General features: G+C 46.7%; 1 protein-coding gene across 2 annotated transcripts in view; it reads right to left on the bottom strand.

Moving 5' to 3' along the window:
* The window catches only part of LOC115078798 (zinc finger protein 501-like), a 71,438-nt gene extending 68,859 nt beyond the window's left edge, over window positions 1-2,579 (bottom strand). For both annotated transcript variants that reach the window (XM_029581831.1, XM_029581832.1), the window contains exons 1-2: window positions 2,520-2,579; window positions 1,807-1,986 (exon numbers count right to left, since the gene is read on the bottom strand). In XM_029581831.1, the coding sequence (XP_029437691.1) occupies window positions 1,807-1,830 (24 nt within the window). In that variant the 5' untranslated portion in view covers window positions 1,831-1,986; window positions 2,520-2,579. The remainder of the gene's footprint in view (window positions 1-1,806; window positions 1,987-2,519) is intronic.
* Between the last annotated feature and the right edge of the window lie 18,508 nt (window positions 2,580-21,087).

Genomic DNA, 21,087 nt, shown 5'->3' with positions numbered 1-21,087 from the left:
AGGGAAATAAAACATATCAGCTCGTAGAGGCAGGAACTACAGTCAATTCTGCTGTAATTACTCCTGGGAGTCTGAATGTTGCATATTTCCAGTTCATCCAGAAATTGTGTTCTGAGGATGCAGTTACTCTGTCAGGGTTTTGATGGAAGAACATTCACTAAGAAATCTCCTGTGGATTGCATCTTTATGCCTGTAAATAATCAGACTTTTGCTTGTAACCACAATCTATCCATACCTGTCTTTATTACTTGAGATTTGGCTACCAGCACGAAACATATCTAGCAGATTCCTGGAGTGAATTAAAAAAAAAAAGAGAGCTAACATCCAACCACAAAGATTTCTGGTCGGTACTGTGCAGCAAGTGCTTCACTATACCATCTGATCAACCACGACTGTACAAAACGTAGAAATTATGTTTAGAATTGGACCTCATCACAGGTTACATGTTATTATTCAAATACATGTACACTTTGAATACACAGAAAGTTAACATAAAATATTCATCCCATCCTTTAAACGGTTTTTGAAATATTTTTACTGTCTTATTTGTGCTAAGAATGCATACATTGAATCTGATGCCATTATAATTATAAATGCAAAACCACCAGGGCTTATCACAACACATCATTGGGAAGCATCACCGTTGTCTGAACGTGAGTTTCTGGAGCACCCTAGTGAAAGTGGGGGATGGGTAGTGTCCAATCTGGAATGGTTTACATCAGCAGTCCGTGGGAAGTGAGGAGAGATAGAAGAAAGTCCGCGCCACCAAGGAAGAGGCCTGACAGGCCACCGGTGCACTACAGCCAGTGAAGACTGAAAGAAGCAAGGCCACTGGCGCACCCATCCCGCCGGTGGCTGAAGATGGCAGGCGGCCCGACAGGCTGCTGGCGCATCCATTTAGTGTTCCCTCTTAAGTTGCACAGCACATTTCCCTTACCGCGTAGGAAAGCCGGCGGGGCCATGGTGGAGCTCATGCCATCACGGCCTGAAGTGAAATGAGAGAAAACTGGCTGCAGGCTGCTGCCAGAGCAAGAAAACAAATGGAGACCCAGCTGAGGGCCACCTTCGAGGTGAAAAATAGAGATGGGCTTGTGCACCACCGCTAGAGCCCAAGCCTGTGGCGCCAAAGTTAAAACAAAAAAAGGGAAAGCAATTCTGCTGAGTGCCACCAGCGGGGCCCAAAGTGAAAAAATACAGATGTGGCTGCGGGTCACCGTCAGATACCAGGCTGATAGCACCGAAGTACATACAAATAAAAAGAGACCCAGCTGAGGGCACCAGCAGGGTTGAGGTGAAAATAGAAATGTGTTTGTGTGCTGCTGCTGGAGCCCAAGCTTGCAGCGCCAAAGTTAAAACAAAAAAAAAGGAAAGCAATCCAGCTGAGGGTTGCTGGTGGAGTCCAGGCCAGCAGGGCCCAAGGGAAAAAGTAAAGAACTAGCGGTGGCGCCAGCGAGAGTGAGCTTGGGAACCTGCTTGTGTGTGTGCCTGAGTGAGTGAGTGAGAGAGAGAGTGAGCTTGGGAACCTGCTTGTGTGTGTGCCTGAGTGAGCGAGAGTGTGAGCTTGGGAACCTGCTTGTGTGTGTGCTCTGCAGGTAAAAATGAAAGGGAAGCATGTTGGGGGTTGCAAAACCTTTGGAGGTTGAAAAGGTTGGGAACCCTTGGTTTACATTATTGTGTATGTTATACAATGCTGTACTGATGCATTTTATCTCAGAGGATGTAAACGGCTTTCTGTCTCCTTGTTGGGATAATAAAACAGTGTAGAAAGCCTAAGAACAGAATAGAACAGAAAAGAGAATTACTCACCTGCTTATACTTTTTGACAGACATTCCCCTTTCTTCCTAATATCAGGGAATAGTCTTGCTTGCTGTAATATAATTCACCAGCTGGTCAACAAGAAATTCTGACAATTTCCAGAAGGACTGCTCCAGGTAGAAATCCACAGCTTTCTATCCCCCAAGACAGTTCAATGAGAATTATTCACCCTGTCATATGAACACAGTGTGTTATTAGTATTGACATTCACTATCCTGCTATCACAGATTATAAAACAGGAGGGAGGAAATCAAGCAGGCCCATTACTTGATTACTTATGGCCACCAGAATGCTGCGCTACTCTGAAAACCCCCGGCCCTGCCAGGGAATGAAACCTGAAGTTGCCAAATGGACAGAAGCAGAGTGCACAAATTAATCGTCCATTAATGGCATAAACAAGGCCGTTCCAAAATTCCTCATTGCTACCCGCGTTTCTCCGACAATACACCCTACCCTGAAAATAAACCCTAGCTGGATTTTCAGGATTTTTGGAGTAGGGCTTGAAATATAAGCCCTACTCCAAAAAGAAGCCCTACCTTTTAAGTGGACGCGCGGTTCCACCCCAAGACTTGCCCGACAACCCCCAAGACTTACCGAAAGTCCCGGGGGGGGGGGGGGGCGAAACCCGCGGGAGCAGACGGGAGGTTATAGAAAAAAAACCCACCCCAACCCTTCAAACTGACTTCATTGCACCGCCACCCACATCAAAACTTGCCGAAATTCCCTGGTGGTCCAGTGGGGGTCCCGGGAGCGATCACCCGCTCTCGGGCCGTCGGCTGCCAGTAATCAAAATGGCGCCGATGGCCCTTTGCCCTTTTCATGTGACAAGCTATCGGTGCCATTGGCCGGCATTGCTCTTGCCATGTGACAGAGGCCGGCCAATGGCACCGATAGCCTGTCACATGGAAAGGGCAAAGGGCCATCGGCGCCATTTTGATTACTGGCAACCGACGGCTCGAGAGCGGGAGATCGCTGCCAGTAATCAAATGGCGCCGATGGCCCTTTGCCCTTTTCATGTGACAAGCTATCGGTGCCATTGGCCGGCCTCTGTCACATGGTAGGTGCAATGGACCGCCCATTGCTCCTACCATGTGACAGAGGCCGGCCAATGGCACCGATAGCCTGTCACATGGAAAGGGCAAAGGGCCATCGGCGCTATTTAGGTTACTGGCATCCGACGGTCCGAGAGCGAGTGATCGCTCCCGGGACCCCCGCTGGACCACCAGGGATTTCGGCAAGGGGGGGGTGCAATGAAGTAAGTTTGAAGGGTTGGGGTGGGTTTGGGTTTTTCTTTTTACAACCCCCGTCTGCCCCCCCCCCCCCGGGACTTTGGGTTTTTTTTTTTTTTTTACAACCCCCCCCCCGGGACTTTCGGTAAGTCTTGGGGGGCTGTCGGGTAAGTCAATTTGAAAGGTTGGGGCGGGTTTCGGGTTTCGTTTGGGGGGCGACGACAGCCGAAATAAAATCGGTCCAGTCGGCCATATGATATACCTAGTACGGTAGGGATGAAATGCATTCTCCCTGTACTCTGCCACTCCTCAATAATTTCCTTTGGAGGACTCTCCATCCTGATAGAACTTTCACTCACTTTATTCCCACGCAGGTGCCATCCTCTCCCCCTCCCTTCAGCCGTAACTCTCCTCTTTCGCCTAAGCCTCTATTTTTCTCCCCTCATTCACCCTACTGCTGCTCCTAAACACCCATGGGACTTAAGAAGCCACTTCTGTCCCTTCTTGGTCCCTGATCAGTGCCACCATTGGTTTCCAGGTCCCAATCAGGGCTGAAGGTGATGATTTTGGCTACTGGGTCAGAGTTAAAAGCCATAAAAATCTATTTGCCTCAGGCAAGTGGATTTTCAAAAAACAGAACAGGCTCACAATTTTCTAGGGCAGTTAATATGCAGAATCTGTGGCAAGGATTAGAAATGTGTGATGTCTATAAGATGCTATACACAACAATTTTATTAAAAAACCAAAACATATAGTTTCACATTTAACTATGAGAAATTATTACCTACCTGATAATTTCCTTTTCCTTAAACCAGACAGATGAATTTAGGGCCACTGGGTTATGTACTTCTACCAGCAGATGGAGACGGAGAAAACTGACATCACAGTATATATACCCAGCAGTGACATCAGCCTGCCACTGTTCTCTTCAAAAAACAACTGTGGACAGACTAGCAAAAACTTGATTAACAACATATAACCATTTCAGTACTCAGCCAACAGAAACATCAAGCTCAAACAAAGGCTTCATTAACACTAATCTACGGACTGGACTAACACTTACCAGAAACCCCTGAAACATGTAGGCATGCACTGGAACCATACCACAACCATTTGGCAGCCAAGGGCAGGAAGCTGAATTCATCTGTCTGGTTTAAGAAAAAGGAAATTATCAGGTAGGTAGTAATTTCTCAATTCCTAGCACCTAGATAGGTATATCCCACTGGTCCTGAATTCATCTAAGCCACTCTCAAACAGGGCAGGAGGCTGCCTGCGGTCCTGTCAAAACTGCACGTGCAAGGCTGTGTCTTCCCAGTCCTGCACATTCAGAGGATAATACCTGGAAAAGGTGTATAAGGAGGACCATGTTGCTGCTCGGCAAATGTCGACAGGAGACAACAATCTAACCTCCGCCCATGACACTGCCTGAGCCCTAGTGGAATGAGCCCCAACCTGACTAGGTAATGGCTTTTCAACATACACGGCCATGATTACCTTCTTAATCCAGCGAGCTATTGTAGCCGGCAAAGGCGGCTTGCCCTGTTTACTGCCACAGTGAAGGACAAACAGGCAATCCGTCGTACGGAAAGGTTTAGAAACCTCCAGATTCCTTACAACATGCCTCTTGACATCACAACAGGTGATATTCCTCCATATCTCTTTCCCTATCCAGAGATGGCAGGGAAATGGACTGATTCAAGTGAAAATCTGAGACCACTTTTGGCAAAAAGCAAGGAATAGTATGCAGCTGTATCGCCTCTGGAGACACCCGAAGGAATGGCTCCTGGCAAGACAAGTCCTGCTTTTTATTTCTCCCCCTGTTATGGAGGTCATTCAAGAACTGATTGATCTTGAGTGGGCCACCCCATAAGCTAATTTTAAAAGGGCGGGGGGTGTCAAACTTTAGAAGGCCTCTACCCCCTGGATCCAGTGGTCAGAGAGTGTCTGTGTTTTTGCGAAAGTGGATGCGCTTGGCTGTGCAGTCTATAAGCGGACGACCCTCCCCGCGGAGGGAGGAGCGGCTTTGAAGGATGGGCACGATAGGAGGATTGAGGCCATCCTTAAGCAAGCATTTGAAGCAGTGGCAATGACCTTGCAGATAGCTCCTTCATTTCTCTGGTGACTCGATCTTCTTTACTTTTCTCTCAGGAGGTTGATGACTGGACTGAATAACAGGGTAGTTATGGAGACAGCGGCCACCTTTTTAGCAGATGTGGATTGCGATTTGGTCCGCATCTCAGGTTTCGGTAATAGCAGGCAGGCATCTGTTATGGTTGAGAAATTAGCCGGCTGATTCGACCTCCAAGGCTAATCTTACAGAATTGCCCTTTAAAGGCTCGCTCTTGTTTGGGAGTGAGTTGGAGAAATTTGCCAGTTAATGGGGCAAATCCACTGTTCTTCAGTTGCCAGAGGATAAGAAGCAGACGTTCCTTTGGCATGAGGGGTCATACCAGGGGTTCCAAGCATTTGACCCTCCAGAGGGGTGACCTTTCAGAGGACGCAACCTTTTGGTAGGTCTTAGTCCTTTTGTCCCACGTAGCCCAGGCGGGACGTGGGCTTGGGTAATGGAACCTCCCGAGCCTCCCAATGAAGGTTTGCTGAACCACTCCCGCCTCCCTCTCTTTGATCAGAGATCAGTCAAAATCATATTGGATCAGTGGGTCCTGGAGGTGATACGAGAAGAAGTTTTGCAATGTTCCTTGGGACGTGTTTATGGTGTCTCCCTGCCATGCCCCACAGAAGAAGCAAGCAGTGGAATGTACATTGTCAAGGCTCCTCTGTCTGAAGGCTGTGGTCCCAGTGCCCACATCTCAAGAAAATATGGTTCGATATTCCATTTCTTTCATTGTGCCCTAGTAGGGCTCCTTTCATCCCATCCTGGATCTCAAAGTGGTCAACTGTCATTTACGGGTGACTCGTTTTCACATGGAAACATGGCGCTCAGTGATAATGGCCGTGCAGAAGGGGGAATTTCTGACCTTGAATCTGTCCGAGGCGTACCTCTCTATTTCCATCCATTTGGAGCACCTACATTTTCTACATTTCGTGATATTGGGGATGCCATTATTAGTTTCAGGCACTGCCATTTGGTCTGGCCACCGCTCCCAGAACTTTTTCCAAGGTAGTGGTGGTGGTGGCGGCAGAATTGAGAAAGGATGGGATCCTGATACACCCGTATTTGGGCCAAGTCTTTGGAAGAGAGCCACCTGGTGACCTTTAAGTTGATCTTCCTGTTGCAGGAGCTCGGTTGGGTTGTGAACCTGACCAAGAGTAGTCTTCAGCCATCTCAGTTGTTCTGTTCGACATGAAGCAAGGCAAGATTTTCCTGCTGGAACCTCATATTCAGAAAATGATGGCGTAGGTGCGTCTCTTGATGAACACTAATAGTGAAGTCCTATCTACAGGTACTCAGTTTGATGGCGGCATTCCTGGAAGAGGTGCCATGGGCGAGAGCGCATATGCGTCCTCTTCAGCGCTCCCTGCTGTCTCGGAGTCCACAGTCTCAGGATTATTCAATTTGGCTCCACCTGCCAATGGAGGTCTGCTCCTAACTACAGTGGTGGTTACAACTGTATCATCTAAGAAAGGAAGTTCCCCTGAAATCGCGAGATTGGTTAGTATTCACGACAGATGCAAGCCATCAGGGTTGGGGAGCTCACCATCAAGAACTAACTGCGCAAGGGCGCTGGAGTGAGGAAGAGTTTCTTTGAAACATCAATCGGCTGGAAGCCCGGGCGGTCCGGTTAGCATTCTTGCAGTTTAGCGGCAGGTTGCAGGGGCAAGCGGTCTGTATAATGTTGGGCAATGCAACAACAGTAGCTTACACCAATCAGCAGGGAAGAACCAAAAGCCAGCAAGTATCACAGAAGATATTCCAACTTACAGAATGGGCAGATGTACATTTTCAGGAGATCTCAGCCTTGCACATTGCAGGAAAAGACAATGTAAGAGCAGACTCTCTCAAACAGGGAGAATCTAGACCCAGGAGAATGGGTATTGTCGGACGAGGAGTTTCAGCTGTTAGTGGATCATTGGGGCCTTCCATTTCTAAACTTGCTGGTGACTTCTTGCAATGTGAAGGCTCCTCGGATCTCTCCTGTGACTGAAAAATCAAAGTCCTTGTGTATTGATGCTCTCGTGCAGTACTAGCCAGAAAACAAGCTGCTATATGCCTTTCTCCCATGGCCGCCTTATGCCCACCAAACCAGCTCTTCCATGGCCCTCGGCTCCCGCGCGAGACCCTTTTGGGGTCTGGAGCAGGCTGCACTGGCAGACGCAAGCTTCCTCTTCGCCTCCCTCCAAGGCAAGGCGCACGATCTCAGACATCATCAGGGGCGGGCATTTGGCAGCCCTTTATAGTAAGCCCCTACCTCTGCGCCCTCCATTTTGCCACCCACCGAACCGGCTCTTCCACGGCCCTTGGCTCCCGTGTGTCGGCGCGAGACCCTTTTGGGATCCGGAGCAGGCCGCACTGGCGGACGCAAGCTTCCTCTTCGCCTCCCTCCTCCAAGACAAGGCGCACGATCTCAGACGTCTTCAGGGGCAGGCATTCGGCAGCCCTTTAAAGCAAGCTCCTACCTCTGCGCCCTCCATTTTGCTGCCTTCCATCCACCGAACCGGCTCTTCCACGGCGCGAGACCCTTTCGGGGTCTGGATCAGGCCGCACCGGCGGACGCAAGCTTCCTCTTCGCCTCCCTCCTCCAAGACAAGGCGCACAATCTCCGACGTCATCAGGGGCAGGCATTCGGCAGCCCTTTAAAAAGACACTTGGACCTGAGGCGTTGCGCGCCTAAGGAGCACGTCCAAAGAGCAGGCCCCTTGGCGCGTTCCATAAACTCCTCACCCTCCTACCTCTACCTTTAGAGTTCCCCCTTAGTCTTCCTGGAACCCCCCCCCCCTCGGAGCCCATAGCGTTTCCCCCCTCTTCTTACTCCTTAGCCTCATTCTCCACCTTAGTTGCTCCCATCCATTTTGCAATTTTGCAGTTGTTTGCAACCCGCCCCTCCCCTCCCCGCTGCCTAGTACCTCCCCTCATTGACTCTCCTCCCCACCTACCTCATCATGGCTTCTCACTCCATCCCCCGCATCCATTACCCTCACAACCGCCCCCCTTTCTCGCACCTCCAAAAACCCCGGCACCCTCACTACACCATCCTTCCAATCCTCACTACCCCCCTTGACCCAGCTACTGGGACTTACTACCCTCTCACTAATCCTATTCAATGCGCAATCACTCCCCAAAAAACCCCAATCCTCAACAACCTCCTTACTGACTGCAACCCAGACATCTGTGCCATAACAGAAACATGGCTCAAGCAAAAACTGACTTTGTCCTACTCAGCCAGCTACCTTCTCTCGCCCATGAGATTTTCTCGATCCCCAGACCAAAGAAGAGAGGAGGTGGCCTCCTCCTGGCAGCAAAAAAGCACCTCAACCTTAAGCATACACGCATAGACTGTCCGTCCAATCTAGAAATTGGCCTATTGAAATCCCCTGAGTTGCAAATTTGCCTCATTTATGCCCCAAGAAAACAAACCGGTAGCCGATCCAAGGTGGCTGACAGCAAAGAAAACACGTGGATGGATCGGTGTAAGAAGGTTTTATTGAAGCTTGCCCGACTCTGGCCGAGTTTCGCTCGAAAAGCTGCCTCAGGGGCTAGTGTGAACAAATAAAATAACACACATACACTTAAATTGAGACAACATATAAAATGTACATCAAGCCTATAAAAATTATACGAATAAAACCAATAACAATCATAGTAAAAATTATAAAAACATAAAAATTAATAAACATAAAAATTAATGTATCTGAGCAAATAAAACAATTCTTAATGTCAATATATAATTATATATGATTATAATAATCAGCTTGACAACTGTTTTGCTCAGTATAATATATTACAAATGTATGTGTATACTGATTACGTAGGCATACACTTGAATTGGAGATATAAACATCAAGGTGTGCACGTATAGACAAGGTTAATTATATTATATTTTTATTTGTTCAATTAACCTTGTCTATACGTGCACACCTTGATGTTTATATCTCCAATTCAAGTGTATGCCTACGTAATCAGTATACACATACATTTGTAATACATTATACTGAGCAAAACAGTTGTCAAGCTGATTATTATAATCATATATAATTATATATTGACATTAAGAATTGTTTTATTTGCTCAGATACATTAATTTTTATGTTTGTTTTTATATGTTTTACTATGATTCTTATTGGTTTTATTCGTATAATTTTTATAGGCTTGATGTACATTTTATATGTTGCCTCAATTTAAGTGTATGTGTGTTATTTTATTTGTTCACACTAGCCCCTGAGGCAGCTCTTCAAGCGAAACTCGGCCAGAGTCGGGCAAGCTTCAATAAAACCTTCTTACACCGATCCATCCACGTGTTTTCTCATTTATGCCCCTCCTGGCTCCTTAGAATGCGACCCATCCCCTATAATCAAATTCATTTCAGATAACATTAATGTAGAAATTCCCTCCATCATATTAGGAGATTTCAATCTCCATGCAGATTCCTTACCTCTGACTTCATCCTGTGAATCTTTCCTCCTCTCCCTCCAATCTATAGGCTTCACCCAGATAATCACTTCCCCCACCCACAAAGCTGGACACTCATTAGACCTCATTTTCATTAATAAAGGTCTTCTATCATCCAACACCCCCAAGTGCTCCCCGGTACCCTGGTCTGATCACTTCCTCATAGAAGCATCTCTATCCTTAAATACTCGGACCAATCCTAAGCAGACACCTAAACACCTCCTTCACTTACAGAAAACCCTGCTCTAGCGAGGATCTCACAGCTGCACTCTCTAAGGCCCTACCTGACCTCAACTACGCCAGCCCCGATGCTGCGCTGGCCTCTTGGCACAATCTCACACTAGAAATTGCCAACAACCTCTGCCCCATCCACAAACGTGAATAGCGCCCTTCAACCAAAAACCGCCAACCATGGTACACTCCAGAATTGAAAACTTAAAAAACAAACTCAGACAACTAGAGAGAACATGGCCAATATCATTAATACCTCCCTCGCCTCAGGTATTGTCCCTGACCCCCTCAAACAAGCCATGGTTAAACCATTCCTTAAAAAACCCTCCTTTGATCCCAGTGACCCTGCAAACTTCTGTCCTATCTCAAATCTCCCTCTCATTTCCAAATTATGGAAGGATTGTTAATTCTCAACTTACTGCTTACCTAGACAACAACAATCTCCTGCACCCATCCCAGTTTGGATTCCGCAAACACCTCAACACCGAAACTCTCCTCCTTACTCTTTCTGATCATCTCATCAGAGGCATGGATCAGGGTAACTGCTTCACCTTGCACTGCTCGATATATCAGCTGCCTTTGATACCATTAACCACAACCTCCTTCTCTCTCGGCTTTCTGAAATAGGCATTTCAGGCTTAGCCCTCCTTTGGTTTAAATCTTATTTATCCAATAGAAAGTTTGCCGTTAAAATAGGAAATGCTGAATCTGCACCCCTCCCCCTGTCCCAAGGAGTCCATCAGGGTTCCTCACTCTCTTCCACTCTATTCATAGAAACATAGAAACATAGAAATGACGGCAGAAGAAGACCAAACGGCCCATCCAGTCTGCCCAGCAAGCTTCACACACTTTTTTCTCTCATACTTATCTGTTTCTCTTAGCTCTTGGTTCTATTTCCCTTCCACCCCCACCATTAATGTAGAAAGCAGTGATGGAGCTGCATCCAAGTGAAATATCTAGCTTGATAAGTTAGGGGTAGTAGGGGTAGTAACCGCCGCAATAAGCAAGCTACACCCATGCTTATTTGTTTTACTCAGACTATGTTATACAGCCCTTATTGGTTGTTTTTCTTCTCCCCTGCCGTTGAAGCAGGGAGCTATGCTGGATATGCTTGAAGTATCAGTTTATTCTTCTCCCATGCTGTTGAAGCAGAGAGCCATGCTGGATATGCATCGAAAGTGAAGTATCAGGCACATTTGGTTTGGGGTAGTAACCGCCATAACAAGCCAGCTACTCCCCACTTTGTGAGTGCGAACCCTTTTTTCTTCTCCCCTGCCGTTGAAGCAGAGAGCTCTGCTGGATGTGTGTAGTATCAGTTTTTTCTTCTCCCCTGCCGTTGAAGCAGAGAACTATGCTGTATATGCATAGAAATTGAAGTAACAGGCTTATTTGGTTTGGGGTAGTAACCGCCGTAACAAGCCAGCTACTCCCCCCTTTGTGAGTGCAGATCCTTTATTCCACATTTCCTCTTGCTGTTGAAGCTAGAACGATGTTGGAGTCACAGTAAGCATGTGTACGTTTATTGAATAAGGGTATTGTCTCCAGCAGTAGCCCTCATTCTGGCGAGTCACCCACTCTTCATTGGCGGCCTCTTGACTTTATGGATCCACAGTGTTTATCCCACGCCCCTTTGAAGTCCTTCACAGTTCTGGTCTTCACCACATCCTCCGGAAGGGCATTCAAGCATCCACCACCCTCTCCGTGAAGAAATACTTCCTAACATTGGTTCTGAATCTTCCTCCCTGGAGCTTCAAATCGTGACCCCTGGTTCTGCTGATTTTTTTCCTACGGAAAAGGTTTGTCGTTGTCTTTGGATCATTAAAACCTTTCAAGTATCTGAAAGTCTGTATCATATCGCCTCTGCTCCTCCTTTCCTCCAGGGTGTACATATTTAGATTCTTCAATCTCTCCTCGTACGTCATCCGATGAAGATCCTCCACCTTCCTGGTCGCCCTTCTCTGTACCGCTTCCATCTTGTCTTTGTCTTTTTGTAGATACGGTCTCCAGAACTGAACACAGTACTCCAGGTGAGGCCTCACCAAGGACCTGTACAAGGGAATAATCACTTCCCTTTTCTTACTCGATATTCCTCTCTCTATGCAGCCCAGCATTCTTCTGGCTTTTGCTATAGCCTTGTCGCATTGTTTCGCAGACTTCATATCATTAGACACTATCACCCCAAGGTCCCTCTCCTGCTCCGTGCACATCAGCCTTTCCCCCCCCATCGAATACAGTTCATTCGGGTTTCCACTCCCCATATGCATGACTTTGCACTTCTTGGCATTGAATCTCAGCTGTCATATCTTCGACCACTCTTCCAGTTTCCTTAGATCCCGTCTCATTCTCTCCACTCCTTCCGGCGTGTCCACTCTGTTGCAGATCTTAGTGTCATCCGCGAAAAGACAAACCTTGCCTTCTATCCCGTCCGCAATGTCGCTCACAAAGATATTGAACAGGACTGGTCCCAACACCGATCCTTGCGGTACACCACTTAAAACCGCTCTCTCTTCAGAGAAGGTTCCATTTACCATCACACATTGTCTTCTGTCCGTCAACCAATTTGCAATCCAGGTCACCACCTCGGCACTCACTCCCAAGCTTCTCTTTTTATTCACCAGTCTCCTGTGCGGAACCGTGTCAAAAGCTTTGCTGAAATCCAAGTATATGATATCGAGCGCTCTTCCTCGATCCAATTCCTTGGTTACCCAGTCAAAAAAGTCAATCAGATTTGTCTGACAGGATCTTCCCCTGGTGAATCCATGTTGCCTCTGGTCCATCAGTTCTCCGGACTGTAGATAGTTCACTATTCTCTCTTTCAGCAGTGACTCCATTACTTTTCCCACCACTGAAGTGAGGCTGACCGGTCTGTAGTTGCCAGCCTCCTCCCTGTTCCCACTCTTGTGAAGCGGGACCACCACCGCTCTTCTCCAATCACTTGGCACCACTCCCGTTTCTAGGGATCTATTGAACAGGTCACACAGCGGAGCTGCCAGAACATCTCTGAGCTCCCTCAATATCCTTGGATGAATCCTATCAGGCCCCATGGCTTTGTCCACTTTCAGGTTCTTTAGCTCTTCCCACACATTTTCTACTGTAAAAGGATTTTCATCTATTCCACTTCCCACCAGTTTTTTGTTGTGTAGAGATGGTCCTTCTCCAGGGTCTTCTTTAGTGAACACAGAGCTGAAGTATTCGTTTAATATTTCTGCCATTTCTTCGTCTCCCTCCACACATTGATCATTACCACCTTTCAATTTCACTATACCACTTTGGATCTTTCTCTTTTCGCTGATGTATCTGAAAAATGTTTTGTCACCATTTTTTATCTCCTTGGCAATCCTCTCTTCCGCTTGACTTTTTGCCAACTTGATTAATTTGTTTGTCTCCCTCAGTTGATACAAATATTCTTCTTTGTGTTCCTCCCTTTGGGATCTTTTATATGTCTTGAATGCTGTTCTTTTAGCTTTAATTTTGTCAGCCACCTCCTTTGAGAACCAGATAGGTTTCAATTTTCTTTTGCTTTTCTTTACATTTCTAACGTATAGAGCAGTTGCCTTGGTGATTGCTCCTTTTAGATTGGTCCACTGCTGATCCACATCTCTCTCGTTCTCCCATCCTTTTAGTTCCTCCTCCAGGTACTTCCCCATTTCCTCAAAGTCTGTGTTTTTGAACTGTAAAACTCGGGTCTTTGTGGTTCTTTTCCCTATTCTTTTAGTGATATTAAACCATACCGTTTGATGATCACTGCTGCTGAGGTGGGCACCCACCTGGACATCTGAGACAATATCTGCATTAGTGAGCACTAAGTCGAGTATAGCTCCTTCTCTGGTGGGTTCCAACACCATTTGTTTGAACAAAGATACTTGCATGGCATCCACTATCGCTCTGCTATTTTTAGTTTCTGCAGATGGGATTTTCCAGTCTACATCTGGCATATTAAAGTCACCCACGATCACCACTTCTCCCTTCTTACCTATCTTATGGATGTCTTCAACCAGGTCTCTGTCCAGCTCTTCCTTTTGGTTTGGAGGCCTGTAAACCACTCCAATATAAATGGACGCTCCGTCATCTTTTTTTAGGTCGAGCCATAGAGCTTCTTCCTTACCCCAACTTCCTTGTAGCTCAGATGCTTGGATGTTGTTTCTGACAAAGAGCCACACCTCCCCCTTTTCTATCCTCTCTGTCCTTCCTTAACAAGTTATAGCCTGGTATTGTTGTATCCCAATCATGAGATTCTGTGAACCATGTCTCTGTGATAGCAACAATGTCAAATTCTGCCTCAGCCATTAGGGCCTGCAGATCTGGGATTTTATTTCCCAAACTATGAGCATTTGTGGTCATAGCCTTCCAGGTACTCTCTTTAAGGTTATTGCTTTTCCTGGACTCCTTATAAGATATTAGTTGAGGTTTGCTATTCACTTCACTCTCTCTTTTTGTAGTTGTGCCACTGTTGACAGAGTTATTCATCTGAATTAGATTTTTCTTTTGGTTATGGATCTTGCAATACTGCATGCATTGTGTTTTTTCTCTCATTTCTGGTAACACTTCAATGTTTTTCTCAAGAACTTCTTCAGTTTTTAATATAGAGATGGCTTGTTGTTCTTTTTGCATTTGGTACATTGTGTGTCTCCTCATCACAGGTCTAATTCTACCTGAGCCCACTGTATTCCTGGATTTTAAAGAACTTAAAGAACTTAATGACCTGTTTGAGTGGGGGGGTGTACCTGTTGGCTGCTCATCTGTCAAGAATGGGTGACTGTGGGTCCTACCTGAGCCTAATGAATCTCCTTTTCTTGACTCCTGGTTTTTTTGTGATATCGGGGAATTATGTTCTGAGTAATGCAATGTGGGTGTATTACTTTTAATTGAAGCTAATTGATCTTTAATCTCAGTCAGCTCCTTTTTCAAGGAAGAGAGTTGTGCACAAATTAGGCAAGCTCTAAGTGTCCAGATGCTTTCCCTCAGAATAAAGGCTCCACAGCAGTTACATTGGATAGTCCTCATCATGGGGATTTGTGAATTGTATTTTCTTGACTTTTACCAATGCACTAATTTATCTCGCTGCCAATGGTACTTTAGGCAGTCTTTATTAGAAAACAAGCCCCAGGGATGGGTGGGTAGAAGGGCAGGGGGGGGGGGAGTCAAACAGTTAAGCCTGGGACAAGCTGGGTTAAGCAGGGCACCTCTGGACGGCTCCTTGCTTTTTGGTCAATTGTTTTAAAAAACAGTCTTTATGCCCCAATTTTTTGTTTGAACAACTTATTTATGCCAGCTAATTTCAAAACAGAGAGACTTAAACAGTTTACAAGCTGGAGAGCGATTTGGTATGGGGGGGTGGGGTTTTTTTGTTTTTTTTTCTTTTTTCAACTTATGCAGCAGACAGCAAAATTAACTTACTAGATTAATATCTTACTATCAAGAACTGAAACACACACTATAATTAAAATTAAAACACAGACAGGAATTAAGAACAGAAGCTTTCTACACAAATTCTAAGCAACAGCAGAAATACTTAGCTCAATGCAATATACACTGCCTCCTTCAATATATATCTGACACCCCTATGTCAATTTCTCACCGACCTTGACCTGAAGTTCTACCTCTATGCTGACGATGTACAAATCATCATCCCCATCCACAACTCGCTATCTGAAGCCCTTAAGTACTGGGATAAATGCCTTGCTTCCATAAACAACCTGCTCACCAACCTTCACCTGGCCCTAAACATGTCCAAAATGGAATTAATCCTCATTTCTCATCAACAATCTCCTAAACTTAAAACCATCTCCAAAGACCCAGCCTTTAGTTCTCTGTCCTCGCAAACAAGTGTAAGAGACCTTGGGGTCCTCCTAGACCAGCAGCTTAGCCTAAAAAAACATGTTAGTTCAACGCTTAAAGCTGGCTTTTTTAAACTCAATGTCTTAAAAAAACTCCGACCTTTACTCCACCAACATGATTTCCGGACTGTCATCCAGGCCACCCTCTCTTCTAAGTTTGACTACTGCAATTCCCTCTTGCTTGGGCTTCCCTACTCTACTGTAAAACCCTTCCAAATGTTCCAAAATGCTGTAGCCAGGGTTATCACAAACACAAGAAAAAATGCCCATATCACGCCAATACTCAAAGACCTCCACTGGCTCCCCATCCCCTCTCAAATCCTATTCAAAACACTCACTATCATCCATAAATCCGGCTATAGCCACAACTCCAGTTGGCATGATGAACCTTTCTGCCTCACACTCTCCAATCGGCCGTCTAGGACTGATAAAGCAGGAACTCTTCAAGTACCCTCCCTCAAAAAGGCCCACCTATCCTGCATGCGGGAGCGCGCTATTTCCATTGCTGGCCCCAAGCACTGGAACTCTCTCCCCTCTACTCTCCGGCTTGAGCCCTGCTCCAACAAATTAAAAAAAAAACTAAAGACATTTATTTTATATTTATTTATTTAGATTTTTTCTATACCGGCATTCGTGAAAATATCACATCAAGCCGGTTTACAATAAACAGTGGGGTGATAACCGGAACAGAGAATGGCTATTTAGACAGGCATACCCTGACTAGTCCCTCCCCCCCCCCCCCCTCGCGCCTCTGCACCCTGTGCCCACCCCTTCCCCACTCTCTGTCCTCCTGGGCACCCTCCTCCTCTCCCATATGAATCACTGTACTTAAACTTCTCATCAATTTTGTACATTTGTAATTAGTTTTTGGTGCTATGTTAATGTTACCACTGTTAGATGCATTCTTTACTTCCCTCTGTTGTCCTGTTTTTTCCTCCTGCCTTTGTTGTCATTATTTTACCCCTTCCATTTGACTGTTTTTTGTATTTTCCTCTCTTTTAAGTTACAATGTAAACCGGTATGATGTTGTACACTAATGTCGGTAAATGTTGAGCAAAATAGTTCGGAGAGTTGAGGGTCACAGAGGGATGGTCCTTTTGGTGGCACTAGATTGGCCTAGGAGACCATGGTATATGGATCTGTGACAGCTCCCGGTAGACTCCCCCCTCTAGTTTCCGGCGCATGGGAATTTGTTGCAACAGAGACCTGTTCTTCACAAAGATACAACTCCATTTTTATCTTATGGTATGGCCCTTGAGAGGGCTCGCTTGCTGAAACATGGACATTCCACTGCGGTGGTTGCCTTCTTGCTACGAGCAAGAAAGTTCTCCACTTGCTTAGCCTATGTGTGGGTTTGGCGCGGGTTTTGAGGCTTGATGTGAAGATCAAGGGGTGCTTTCTCGTTTAGTTATGATCCTGCTCATTTTGGAATTTTTGCAGGATGGACTGAATAAAGGATTGGCCCTTAATTCCTTGAAGGTACAGGTAGCAGCCCTTGCTGGTTTCAGGGGTCACGTGAATGGTGAATCCTTATCGGCTCATCCAAATGTGACCCATTTCCTGAAAGGAGTGAAACATCTTGCGGTTACAGATACCCTTGTGGAGTCTTAATGTAGTCTTGGATTTCTTGGCGGGCCCTATGTTTTGATCTTCTCAAGATCATTCACAAGATCATTCTCAAGATCATTCACAATCATTCAAGATCATTCACAAGATCATTCTCAAGATCATCAAGGCTCTTCTCAAGAGCATTCACTTAAAGTTCCTTACCTGACCCTACTTTACAGAACTTAGGTTCAAACGTGACTAACTGACCGAAATGTCCCCGTAACCTTTATAATGTACTCCCTGTGCTGACTATCATGTTTTTCCTTTTTTGATTTTCCCCATATTCCACTCGTCATGCTTGTTCAACTATAACTCTATTCGCATACAATTTTGTTAATTATGTTCATATAGTTTTGCTGTACAATCTTTTGTTAAATTAAGTTCATATTGTTTGATGTAATTTCCAAATGTTGGTTCACTGTAAACCGAACCGATATGTACTTGTACATGATCTTCGGTATAGAAAAGTATTTTAAATAAATAAATAAAATAAATCTTCCTTGAGGTTATTGACCTTGAAAATGTTTTACACAAAATCAAATTGGGATTTTTCTTTGGCTCAGACATGGAATCTGCCCCAGGTACTCTCAGCATCTTCAGTGTCTGGGGAAGTCAGAGCCGGTAGCTCATCTCTATGAAAGAACTGCAACATAGTTCTATATGTTAAACAAGCGATTGGTTTTTCTCCACTTAATATGTTTATTGTAAAGCCTGTGGCTGAATTACTGTTTGCTGTAAACCGAGGTGATGTGCTTTACGTGCCGCGGTATATAAAAAAACTTATAAATACATAAATAAATAAAAATATGGTTCCAGACCCTGAAGAATTTCCTCATCCTCCAGAGAGTCAGGATCAGCATCATCATCAGTGCCATCCGGATTCCTATCGGAAGGACCTGCTGCCAATCTAGGTGTTCTTCGGCGCTTAACAGCAGTACCAGGCAAATGAGAGTACTACTTGCGACTCTAACCTGACAGGATTGGACGGGGCTGAGGACTGCGCCTGAAGAAAGGATTGTAATCCTTGAAAAAATTCTACCCAAGAAAATGCAGAAGGATCCATGCCAAAACCAGAAGGTACCTGTGCTGTGCCCACTGAGCTACTGTCCACCGCTGACGAACCAGTTAAAGGAGTTCCAAGGTCAGGTGCCCCTCCTGACATGTCCTTACTCAGGCTATGATCAGGCTGGGAAGAACCAGGATTAGTAAAATCGGAGGCTGGGAAGAACCAGGCTTAGTAAAATCAGAGCCCCTAAGCAGCGCCGGCACAAGTTTGAGGGCACTCCAGGCTGAGTCGCCCGACTATGACAGGAAGCACAAAGGGAAAGGTGCTTAGGTTTCTTAGCTACAGGCACCATTAATCTGCCAGTACGCTAAACAGGAGACTGAAGATGTGCGTCCAGCTGATTTCACGCTGTAAAATTTAAGAGCACAAAATTTAGGTGTTCCAAGGCTATTCGTCGTAAAACTAGGTGCAATTCTGCTTCCCAGGTTGTGCACACAGGCAATGCACCCAAAAATCACTGGGCGCACAACTTGGATGCACAGTGAGATGCACTTGCACACATCAATGGTCCTGAAGAGGGCAGCCTAACACAGAAAAAAAGTGCGCAAAAACACCACCGTGGCACGCAGAGAAAAGCTTAAGAGCAGGGCCTAGCCCACACGGGCTGCTCAACCCGCCAGGCTGCCCACGTTCCATAACTTCCCTCAGGAGTGGGAATGAATGTCAGAATGGCGTGCCAAGCATGGAAACCAGAGGAAGGGGAAGGCCTTACAAACAACCCTTCTATTCTGTCTCTGCCTTTCTCCTTTTTTTTTTTTTTTTTTTTTTTTAAACTTTACATGAGCTCAGCTTTGCCCAGCTGAGTACAGAGACAATCTCAGCTGTGGGGGGAGAGGGCATATACTGTTACCGCTGCGCTTGGCTTCCTGCACCTGCTGCCTTTCAGCTGTTTTAAACAGCTAAGTCCACGACAGCTGAGAAAACCAGCTCCCAGACCAAGGCACTCAGATGAGGGACACGGAAATCACCTTAGGAATTCTCAACTGGGGGAGGGACCATTTGGTATCACTGCAGGAGAGCGGGGCAAATTAAATCTTTTTTTCCTAGCGTGTAGCAGTTGGACTCAGGACCAATGGGTATAGTGTACTCGTGCTAGCAGTTGGAGACGGATCAGATTTCAATCTGACGTCAGCCCCTAGTACATATTCCTCTGCAGGAAGTGCAGCTCCTCAATATTTTCAGTCTCCAAAGCAGTTAGGAGCTATCTGCACGCTCTCCGAGCGTTAGACCAAATTTAAAGAACAAAATCCTACATGAAGACGAGCCCCGCACTCCTGCGGTGATACCCTCGGGTCCCTCCCCCAGTTGAGTTTCCTGAGGTGATTTCCGTGGTCCCTCGGAGGTGAGAGCCTCGGTCCGGTGGCCGAATCGCGGCAGGGACCTAGCCCCCGAGCGAGAGGAGTTCGGGCGTGGCGTCGAGGCAGCCTCAGTCCGGTAGCCAAATCACGGTGAGGCCAGCCCCTGAGCGAGAGGAGTTCAGGCGCGGCTGAGAGGCAGCGGGTGCACCACCTCGAGCTCGGCGGTGAAGGTATTTACCCTCTCCCCCCGCAGCCGGAGACCGCCCGGGACGAAACCGGGAAGCGCCGAAGACAAGGTAAGGCGTACATCTTCTACTTAACCGGTCTCCGAAGATCGAGGAGGAGCACGGTTCGATCGGAACCAGTGCCACCGGGTTGATTCGCCCTAGAAGGGCCAGGCCCCAGCTGTTTCAGGGTCTGCCCATGTGGAGACCCTCCAAGGAGGTCGCCATATTGCCCGCATGCTCGCCGTCGCCATCTTGGCCTTGTTCGCCACCCGATCAAGCGCACAAATTAAGCTAAGCGCACAAGAGTAATTGTGCGCATATTAATAGGCACACAAAAATATTTGGGCGCATATTTTAAGCTAGGCGCACAAATTAATTGGGCGCACATTCTTAGGCGCACATAAAAATTTTACGTGCATAAGTTACGCACACAGTACAAGGCGCATATCTACGGCTAGGCGCACACTGGCGCGCACATATCAGATGCAATGGAGCGCATAAGAGCTTACGCGTCCACAGAAACGGCACCTCCAGAAATAGGCATAAAAGCTCAAGGCCTCTACCCAGCATGCCACATCAGAGCCACACGGAGCGAGGAAGCAGACGCCCTATGTGCACACTGTGAGGAGGCCCTGGGAGATCCAGGCCAGGGCCAGTCCCACCCAGGGCCCAGTGCTAGCTCCTCAGGGGGCACCCTGGACCTAGCAGGTCCCAGTGCTTCCATCCCACAGACGAGGACCCCCAGGGAACCGGCGCCCCTCAACTTAGACCCAGCATCCATCTCCTGGGTGGAGTTATTTAAAGGGATTCATGCTTTTGTCAAGATGCAGTCTGAAACCCGGACAGACCAGCCATACGCGACGCCGGAAGACACCCATGCCCCAGGACCCTCGAGGCCTAGGCACCGTGGTGACATGTTCCTGTTTATCCCAAGCCAGGAACAACACCCCGGGAGAAGACATGGAACCAGAACTATCATTCCTCACTGACGCTGCCTCCGATCTAGTATGCACAGCAGCCAGAGGAGTGTCATCCACAGTGGCAGCCAGGAGACAACTTTGGCTTCGAAATTGGTCGGCTGACGCCTCCTCCAAGACACGCCTCACAAGAATGCCCTTCAAGGGATCCCTCCTGTTCGGCAGCGAACTAGAGAAACTGGCTAACAGATGGGGCGACTCTCCATTACCTCGTCTGCCAGAAGACATGA

Source organism: Rhinatrema bivittatum, chromosome 16, assembly GCF_901001135.1.
Source record: "Rhinatrema bivittatum chromosome 16, aRhiBiv1.1, whole genome shotgun sequence".
NCBI lineage: Eukaryota > Metazoa > Chordata > Amphibia > Gymnophiona > Rhinatrematidae > Rhinatrema > Rhinatrema bivittatum.
The sequence above is the reverse complement of the archived record's forward strand: the minus strand, read 5'-3'. Positions and strand labels throughout refer to the sequence as shown.